The sequence below is a fragment of the Cicer arietinum genome, chromosome 1 (genome assembly GCF_000331145.2).
Source record: "Cicer arietinum cultivar CDC Frontier isolate Library 1 chromosome 1, Cicar.CDCFrontier_v2.0, whole genome shotgun sequence".
NCBI lineage: Eukaryota > Viridiplantae > Streptophyta > Magnoliopsida > Fabales > Fabaceae > Cicer > Cicer arietinum.
In genome coordinates, this window is record NC_021160.2 from 26423614 (window position 1) to 26433943 (window position 10330).

A 10330-nucleotide genomic window follows, 5' to 3' on the forward strand; every position below is an offset into this window, starting at 1 on the left:
AAGTATCTTCTTTCTCACCCATTTACTTGAAACGGGCCACAGTTGATCCGAATTTTACCCAAACATATTTCACGCCATTCACAAAGGAAACAAAGATTCCATAGGACTTTTAATCGCAATTGAAAAAACAAGAAGAAGCTCCAAATCAATTTTTAAATTTTTCCATTGAAAAATTCCAGATTGTAAAATTTGGATGCGTAACAAATGTGTGCATGATTTGCAGTACGCCAATGATTTGTGGATCATTATTGCCAAATAATGGATTTCAAATGGTCCCAACGTTATTTCAAAAATAAATCCAGCCAGATATGATAAATCTCAAATCGAATTAAACACACGCGGAGAAAAAAAACAAATCCATGAATACATTTTCATCATCTCACTACAACAATTGTGGTCTCTAACAACACGTTTTTAAGCAACATGTATTTGACTTGTTGAATATAAACTCTAAAAATGCATATGAAACTAATCATGAAAAGTTGTATGTATGGGTGTATTACTTTTTCATTTCTTGAGTTAAATAGGCTAGTTAAAATGTTATGCAGTACTTTGTATTTTTATTTGATTTGAGAAGTAGAACAATGAAGAAAAATTGAAAGATACATTTTGAACAAAGATAGAGGAATACTGCGTGAAAGAGTTAATTTGTTTGAGTTATGATGTGTAGTGTTATTCTTTTTATATTTTTTTTATGTAATAGTAATCTTATCCTCTAAATATTGACTAATTGTTACTTTTATGATCACTTGAGTTCATCCTTCTATTTGTTTACTTACAACTGCCTTTAAATGTATATAATTTCATCTTTAATTTTTTTTTTTATTAATCTATTAGCTTTATAATTCTTTAAATGTACGTATTCCCTTATAGGCTTATAGTCATAAATTGATATATTTTTAGTTAACCAAACATGATAAAGAAGGATTGAGTTTGATCTAAATTGTTGTCGTCGATGATTTTGAAAATTGATCATAAGTTGTGGTTTTAGTTTTGTTTCACTGTTGAGTACTGTTTCTGTTTACGATTCTATTTTACATGCAATTTTGTTTGTGCATTTTGCTCGCTATTTTGTGTAGTTCTATTTTGCTTGTTGTTTGTAGTGATGCTTTTGTCGAGCTACGTTTTACATTTATGAGTTTCTGCTTGCGGTTCTGTTTCTTCTCAATTCTGTTTTTGTTTGCATTTTATCTAGTTATGTTTTGCGTGCGTTTTTTGTTTATGTTTTGTTTCTATTCGCAAGTTCGGTTTCATCATTTATTTTTGTTTTTATTTTATTATGAAGATGGTGAAAATAATGATGAATTATTTCAAGATGATGATGAAGACGATGAATTTGAAGAAGACAATATAGAAGATAAATTTGAAGATGACAACGTAGATGATAAATATGAAGAAGACACACTTGAATGATTTAGATGATGATTTTAGATTATGGTTTTCTAGAGGATGTTTTTTTTACTAGGCATGTATTTGATTGAAGCATCAAAAAATCAACAAACTTTATATTTTAATAGACTCGTACTTTAAGTATTAAACTTTATTAAATTATATTAGACAATTTTTTTACAACCATTTATTTGAATACAACTTTGATAATAATTTGTGTTAAATTTGCATTATATTTTCTTTGGTTCAATTTGTGTATGTCATTAAATTGATTATATATACATTAATTTATTATCATAAAATAATGGCAAATATCTAATTTATGACTTGAATTAAAATAATAGAAAAATGAAAATTTATTTTACATATATGAATATAGTTTAAAATTGTTTCCTATAAGTTCTAGCAAAATTTTATCAATGATCTTATTATGTTGCCTTAGGTGCGTTGAAAAATTGTTCCTTATTCCCATAGTTTAAGCAACATTTATAAATAATGTGCCTAAAAGTGCGAGAAAAATGTTGTCAAAGGTAATAGGCAACGCTCTCATATCAGACGCACTAATAATGTTGCATTTTGTCTTTGACAATATTTTTTTCGTATTTTAGTAATATTTTTTAAATGTTGTTAAAAAGGAAAAATATTGTAGTGTCTATTCGATGTTGAATATAAGCTAGAACACATCAACTATTTTTGCAGCATGTTTTCTTCACATAATATCCTCGAATATTAGAAAAAACTATCGAATAAAACGTTGACAGCAACATGCAAACATAACAACTACGATCAAACGATAGCTATGATAACATCTCATCCAAATCATTTTTGAGACATAAGGATTACGATCATCATGATTTAACAATAGCCATAATATGTATCTATTTGGTTCTAATACCAATTATTAGAATTTAACAATGATAGATACACATTATAGCATAATAGTTTAATGTATCAATAACGACATACCTTTAGCATTCAAGAGATTTTAACACGAAAAAAAAGGATGAGATGTGAACTACTTTCATTATCATCTAGGATTTTCAAAATTAGAGTTAATTATCTAATGGGATAACAATTAAATAGCTAAACGGCTAAAGGAAGAGACCTCTTATTGAACTTAACAAAAATACAAAAGCTTATAAAATTCTCAAGTATTTTAACTCAATAGTATTTAAGATGCAAGAAAACAGAAGAAAGAGGGTTGAATTATGTTTGCCTTTTAATCTACTACAACTTCCTTGCAAATATTGTTATTTATCAAAATATTTAACTAACTTTTAAAGGCAGGTTTAGAAAAAGTAATGTTGAATCATAAAGAACTAAAATACGAGAATTAGAAGAGGATAAAGGAGACACATGTTGAGGTACAATCTCAAATCAAGTGTTTTGAAGATAAACAAACAACTTAATTAATCTCTAATCATGATTCTTAGTGTGTTGCTATTTAACTTGTGTTTTTTAGTGTATTATTTGAAGATAGATAATCAAGTACATCTATTCAACAATCAAGAGCATTACTGTTTATAGCAATATCATTCTCATCGATCAAGAATATCATTCTAGATAATTCATTTTAAAAGACAAAACTAAAACGAATCATTTCTCAAAGTACAGATCTTAGAGTAAAATAAATATCAAGGCAACTCAAAACAATGATCAAGCCCAAAAGTTTAGCTAAAGGTCCAAAGAAGCAAAACGAAATCAAGAACAATAACCAGATCAATCTCTATATTGATGCGCTATGAACAAGTACAACTAAAACAATAAGAATGAAAAGGGCATTAGCGTTGCACCTTTTGCAGAAAGTCCAACATGCGTGCAAGCACAAAACCAAGAACGTTATGGTTGCAATGGAAGAACGTTCGGAGTAAAATAGAACACATGTTTATTATTTATCACTCTGAACAGTTGTCTCTCTTAAGGATCTATAATGGATATAATGAGGTATCACTAACTCCATCTTGTCTATAAAAAGAACATCAAGGTGAAGATATTAGCAAGAGTTTCAATGCAATCAATTCATCACTAAAACAATCATACTCGATAAATCAAAACTCTTAAATCAAGCAAAAACACCAGTTCTCTTACACTAGATTCAGTTATCTTTTCATTAATTTATTGCTAATAATCAATCTCAAAGAAGTGTTGAGTAGATTCTGATCCCACGACCTTCTTTCATAATTCCATTTGAAACTCAAGTCTATTTCTTAAAAATAGTTTGAATGTATTGTAAAAATATTTTATGTAATTAAAAGGTATTTGTGTAAAAATCCTTTTTGGGCTAAAAGGTAATTTTAAAAATCTTTTCAAGGTTGAAAAGTGAATATTGTCACTAATCAAGAAAGATTGTGTGAAAGCAAGAACGTTTTTGTGTGAAGCACATTAGCATAAAAACTCACAAATTTTAAGGATTTGACGTATTCCACCTTAGGTGAACTAGGATACATCATTGTGTGATTCTCTTATTCCTATACTTTATTATTTCCCACTCCCTATTACTAATCACGTAGATTATATATGTTTCATTTATTTTTAACTGACCAAGAACGTTCAGGATTTTTTTTATGAGTAACCAAGATTGATCTTGAGTTAGTTTAAATTAAAAGCATAATAATATTATAAAAAGGGAATCATAATTCAAACCCCCCTTCTTTGTGATTGATATTTCTAGTTCAACACAAACATTTTATACTAGTTCATAAATAACACTCAAGTATTCTTTACTCTACCTCTTTAGGCTTTGATTAATTTTTCTCTAGCCTTTTCAGGTTGTCGTCCTCATAACCTTCTTCAACTTTCTAGCATCCGACCGTTGAGGTTCATGAGAGTCGTTGTACTTTTTCAGGTACCTCTTAAGGATGAGAGAGTTTTTTCTATTGTTAGGCTGATTTATATTAGTTCTAGTTTGTATCTGATTTGACACAAAGTTTATTTTTAGGATTCTAACTTTCATTGAGAGAAGGTTACATATTAAGTCCTATATAAGTACAAGTGTGTGTGAGAACACTTTGAATGATTTACATGAACTATAATAACTCTCATGAGAGGATAATTCACTCATTCTTTTATTTTGATGTGTTCTTGGCTTTTTCAGATTTTTTTCTTAACACGTTTCCTACTTTTTCATTTTCTCTCTCACACTCTCTCTCTTAATGGACTGAGCAAGTTCTTCTTAAATACAGAGATATAGTTTCTATTGAGAATGTTAACGTTGGAAATCTTCAATCACCATTTAAGGTAGAGCAGTCTTTCATAAGTATCCATATACGTCTCTATGAATGATTATGCGTATCTTGGTATTGAGGACATGGAATCAGAGGATACTATGATCAAATACAATCTTAAAGACTTTCAGACAAGTGGCAGATTTAGGATGTTCATCAAAGGATGTGCAATTGCTTTGTCTTCTTTGGAGTGTTGACCTTTTCAAATCGTTGACTTTTTCAGATGATACATAATAACTTCGAGTTAGACACTTGATGTGATTGTTAGAGACATAGGCAGACGAACAGACGTTTGTTGAATTCATTAGAGGCAGATGTAGTTGCTTGCTTGTCATGATTATCAGAGGCAGACGAATAGTCGCTTGTTGACTTCATCAGAGGTAACTAAACCAAGGCATTGCTTGTGTTTCTAGAAGCAACTTAGACACAACGTTGATCACATCCCAAAGTCAACTGAAGTTTGCAATAATGAAGTTATGTGTCACTCGACTTAGACTGTAGAGCATAAGTGAGGTCTTGGTTTCTTTTGCCTTCGTCCAATCACTAGATGATATATCTTATATTGAAATGCATGCTTTGTTGCGCTTGTCTTAGCAGTATTTTATTTTTGTTGTTGTCATATCACATAACAATAAGACTAATATCAAACCGTACACAATTCATACAAATTACAAGTATTAAACACACAATCTAATTGTCCTCAACATCGAATAACACATTAATCCAAAAATCAACAGATATAGTCCTACTTATAAATCATGCAATCACACACTTATAATTTAGCACAATTATTCACACGCTATATATGTTATATGCAAGAATTGTGAGTTCTCGTACAGAGTAAGAACCATTTGCCAATAACAAAAATTGTTTTCCTAAACTAGAAGAATAGGATATCGACCTTAGCCAGTGAACTCGTTTTAATCCAGTGGTTGAAGTACCCAACGATGACATAGTAGATGAAATAAAGCCAAGAAAATGATGGAGAGATTACAATGATAGTGAAATTGATACAACTGAGCAAACATGTTAAAGAATGTTAAAGCTTTTCTTGGTGATAAAGAAAAACTCTTTAAAAAATAACAAAATGCGATTCAATGGATTGATTTGATTGACGAATTTTCATAGTAGAATTACTAATAATTGAATGTCAAAGTCTTAACGATTGAGGGAGTTCAAGTTTATGGCCAATTTTTTTTTTTTTTTTTAAGAATGTCACATGATCCTTAAAAACTCTGTAAGTCATTAATTTGTAAACTATCTTAAACTGTTTTGATCAGCTATATTTTTTGTGTTAAAATTTGAGTTTTATTTGTAATGTTATACTATAACGGTTATATGTTGTCTAAAAATAATATGTTGTCTAAAAATAATGTCTTATATATGATAATTAAATAATTTCTTCTCTTTCAAATTTAAATTATAATTAAAATTCATAACATTGTTATTCATCATAATTAAATTAAAGTTCAGGATTTTCAAGAAATCCCCTAAATTATATGCTTTTCTGAACCCAAAAAAAAAATGCAATATAGAAATACTCTAAATCATTAAAAAGCTAAAATAGCTAGCACTATTTCATTAACTTGTTTCTAATATCACTGAATTGTAATAGTAAATATATCCATTGGTAGGACTTGGGTTGCTAATTAAATTAGTTAAAACATTATTTGAGAGAATGATGTGACAATGATAAGGTAATGCAATACACGTAACTAAAATGCACATGTGGGTGATCCCCTTCGAAAATCCATTATGACAAGTGTAGCAATGGCATGTGCAAGCGCCCCAAGAACAACAAAAACATGAAAAATTTGATGGCTGTGTCCAGCAATATCAAATGCTCCAGGCTTCCATCGCTCTGGTATTCTAGTGACATAAAACATAGCACCTGTGGCATATAGAATGGCCATTAAGAACTCATACCCAATTGCAACTAGAATATGCGTGTGACCCCAATTGCTTACAAGAGCATGGACTGCTGGAACAACACCTGAAAACCCCATTGAAAGGAATAAAGATGCTCGAAATCTTCGAAAATGAGGTATTGAAAATGATGGGGCAAGAAGGGTAATTATTGCCGCTACTCCAAAAACTGATATTGATGTCAAATAGATTAACTTTGCGTAAGGATTGCAGAAAAATACATAGTAAATTGGAGCATAGAAGGAGCATACTATCATAATTGATATTCCAGCATAATCTAGACGCCAAAAAAACAGGTTAAAGCGTTTGGAGTGGCAAGCCAAAAGATGGGAAACAGAACTACAAGCTAAGCAACACATTCCTCCACCTAAGAAAATGAACCATGGCCATCTTGGAATTCCATATTCTCTCACCCCGTCAAAGATCGATACTTCCAAAATTTGTTTCAAATGAAAATCCTGAAACAAAACAAATATTTATTGCAGTAAAAGTCAATTTCATTAGTTACCTAATTTTAGAGTTCGTCAAGAGATATGCTTAAAATTGGACTCCGAGCATATTTGTTACTTTTCTTAGTACTTTGTAGTACTAATTTCAAATTTTAAATTATTTTTATTTGTCTTCATTAATAATTCAGCTATATTGCCATTGACCTTTCGAAAGTTAAAATTCATTATTATTTATGTACTACAAAGGAGACAAATGAATAAATTAATTATTTTATTTTATTTTATTTTATTTTATTTTATTTTATTTTATTTTATTTCTCACATGTGTAATTTAATGGAGGTGAGCTTCTTTGAAATATGGTTGGATATTAAAATATTGATGCTTTTCCCAACCATACTTTTCTTATACACAAGTTCGAAATTGAAATAAAACTTAAAGAATTCAATTAAGTTTCACTCACAACATTATAGTGTAAGTAGATATGTATAAGTATGACTAAAAACAAGCTTCTTGAATTATTATATTGTTTTAAGGGTAGGTTGTGTATTTGTTTATAATTTCAATTAATACTCATCGATAGAATCATAAAAATAATATCGTATATTAAACATTGTTAGATAAATGATTAACATAATATATAACATTGAAATTTATAGTACAGATTGGATAATTCGTTTTGAATTATCAATTCAAATGTACAAATATCATGAAAAATTTAAAATTATTCAAGTTCATATTATGTAAACTACACGTCAAGAAGCCAATTATATTGTTAAAAGCTCATAAAAAAGTAAAAAAGATAAAATAAGGATTTTAAACAATTTATACAAATTTTATATGAATTGGTTAATCCAAACAGGGGCAAATGCAACAACAAAAATAAAATAGAGATGGATTAACTTGTCATGTTATTTCACGAACACATATTTTGATTCCTAAATTATTTGGGAATTTATAAATAGGTTCCTAAACTAAAAAATATTATAACCAACATTATAAAAAATATGTTAATGGACTAACAACGATATAAAGAAGAACATAGTTACAAAAGATATGTTAATTCTAAGACTTGATTATAATTTTTTCTTATTAAGGAACCTATTTAAAAATTCTAGGGATATGGAGAATAATTAAACTTTAATATTAATTTAAAAGTAGAGAGACATCCCTCACAAAAAATACACAACACATATTAGTCCTTAATAAAAAAAATTATTTTTAGTTTGTGACATAAATAAACTTAGATAATTTAGTCTTTGAACCACAATTTATCACTGACAATTAAAGAATAAGTGAATTTTGTATATAGTTTTTAACATAAACATAAGAGGATAATTTAGTTTCGTATTTGGAAACCAAATAAAAAAGAAATTAATAAAAGAATAAAGGAAACTAAATAGACTCCTGACTACTAGTGAAAACGAAAGATAAAAATAAAAACTATAGAAATATAAAATTAGAAAGCATGAAAATAAAAACTCTAAATATACTAAAACATATTTTGAACGGATTTCTGACTACCATAAGGAGCGGGTGATGCCAGATGACCATAACACCAGCTATTTCTGTCGCATAATCAAATCACATTTAAAGAATTAAAAAAAAACAGATTAAGAAAAAAATTGGTAAATTAAGTTTTTGTTGTTGTTAGAGATAAAATGGTTATTTTAATAATTTGTCTCACATAATTCTGAGTGAGAAATTAACTTTGCGTATTTTTTAAATGACGAAAATATCCTTGACTCTTAGATTAAAGGAATCAAAATAAAAGTAAAAACAACATACTTGAAAGACTTGAACCCGTGTGTTTTGAGACGCAGAACCGTTGATCTGAATTCGCGTCCTCAACAACCCCATCGCCCCTACTCTGCTCCGACAAACCACAAAATGAAACCCCAAATCTTTCAATATCAAACACAATCAAACACGAACAACAATTTTAATACCTGTAAATATTTGAAAGAAAACCGCCTCCTCCGAGTTCCATCGTGGTTACCCCCGCCGGCAAGCTCATCACCGCCATCGCCGCAAAAATAAAAAACCCTCCCAAATGCCTGTATCCAAGCATTTAATAATGAAATCAAACATTGAAATAACAGTATATATTTTAAAATAGTCAAGGCCCCAGAAACAAACATAGCAACTCTCACGTCCAAACATTTAGCGTTTCGTTGTGCAACGCGAAAACGCTCAGCATAGCATCCTTCACCGACCATTCCGACCGGTAATTATCCAATATGAACTCGTTGTCTTTCAGATATTCCGGCAAGTCCTCGAACTTCACCAATCGTGAAGACGTCGTTCTCCTCCGGTTGTGACCTCTCTGCCGATGACCTTTCATCTTAACAAGCTCGCCGGAAAATCTTTTCTCTTTTGTTTTCCGGCGACAAAATCGACGGCTCTTAAATATTTATCTATCCCCTCGCACCTTTATCTTTGTTCCTTCATTTCGTTACTCACCTTTACCTATTTATTTATATACCCAAAAGAGAACAATCTCGGGTGAGATGTGAACAATTTTTTATCCGTTAATATTTTTTATTGGAAATTGGAAAATATAAAATTGATTGTGGTGATTGGTCTCGTGGCACGCGTTGATTGCGTTTTAAGTAGTAAAATATTGATTTAAATGTTTTTGTCGAAACTTGAAAGCCAATCATTTTTGTTTTGCCTTTATATTATTCAGGAACGAGGAGGTGCATTTTATACCGGGGAAGGTGAAGAATGAGACTCAAAAGCATGATGCCCGTAATCGCTCCTCATACTTATTCTAATGTTATCTTAAATGATTTAATTTATATACAAGGATATCTTATCCTCTCAATTAATCACATCCTTGGAATGATTCATTTAAATATGTGTGCAATGTGATTGTACATGATCCAAAAAAATCACTACAAGAAAAGATTCGTATACCTACAGAAAATTATTCATGGATATTAATTTGTGGGTAAATTATTTAATATCTACAGAAAAATCGTGAGTAAATTTGTTATTGAATAAATTAATTTATTTTAATTGGATTCCACGGTTAGTTCGTAGGTAAAATTAAAAAAAATCTGTGGGTAAAGTTAAAAAAATGAAACTCAACTTAAAGTTGTCAAAATTTATTCGTATTTTTTTTACCATTGATTCTCCATATGTAACTAAAGAGAATAATGTTAAGTTCTCTACGAATTATCCGTAGGTAAAGTGAAAGTAAAATTTTATTTATTACTTTTTTATAAAAAAAAAAAAACTTTATTATTTTTACTTACTAAACAAAAGGAAACTAAGAATAGGGAAACTAAGAGTAAGGAAACAAAAGCAAAGAAACAAAAACCCTTCTTCCACCATATTGT

At 29.5% G+C, this 10330-nt stretch overlaps 1 protein-coding gene across 3 annotated transcripts; it reads right to left on the reverse strand.

Annotated features, from left to right (window-relative positions):
- Positions 1 to 6255: 6255 nt before the first annotated feature.
- On the reverse strand, positions 6256 to 9704 carry LOC101503162 (heptahelical transmembrane protein 2-like). Of its 3 annotated transcripts, none has more exons than XM_004514087.4 (4): positions 9126 to 9704; positions 8936 to 9043; positions 8775 to 8856; positions 6256 to 6997 (listed from the first exon to the last, which is right to left on the reverse strand). In XM_004514087.4, exons 1-4 carry the CDS (start codon positions 9203 to 9205, stop codon positions 6329 to 6331), a joined length of 939 nt encoding a protein of 312 aa, XP_004514144.1. In that variant the 5' UTR covers positions 9206 to 9704; the 3' UTR covers positions 6256 to 6328. The 3 variants fall into 3 exon arrangements, with proteins under 3 accessions (XP_004514144.1, XP_004514143.1, XP_027186195.1); XM_004514086.4 differs by having other exon boundaries at positions 9140 to 9688; XM_027330394.2 differs by lacking the exon at positions 8775 to 8856 and having other exon boundaries at positions 9140 to 9703.
- Positions 9705 to 10330: the final 626 nt, after the last annotated feature.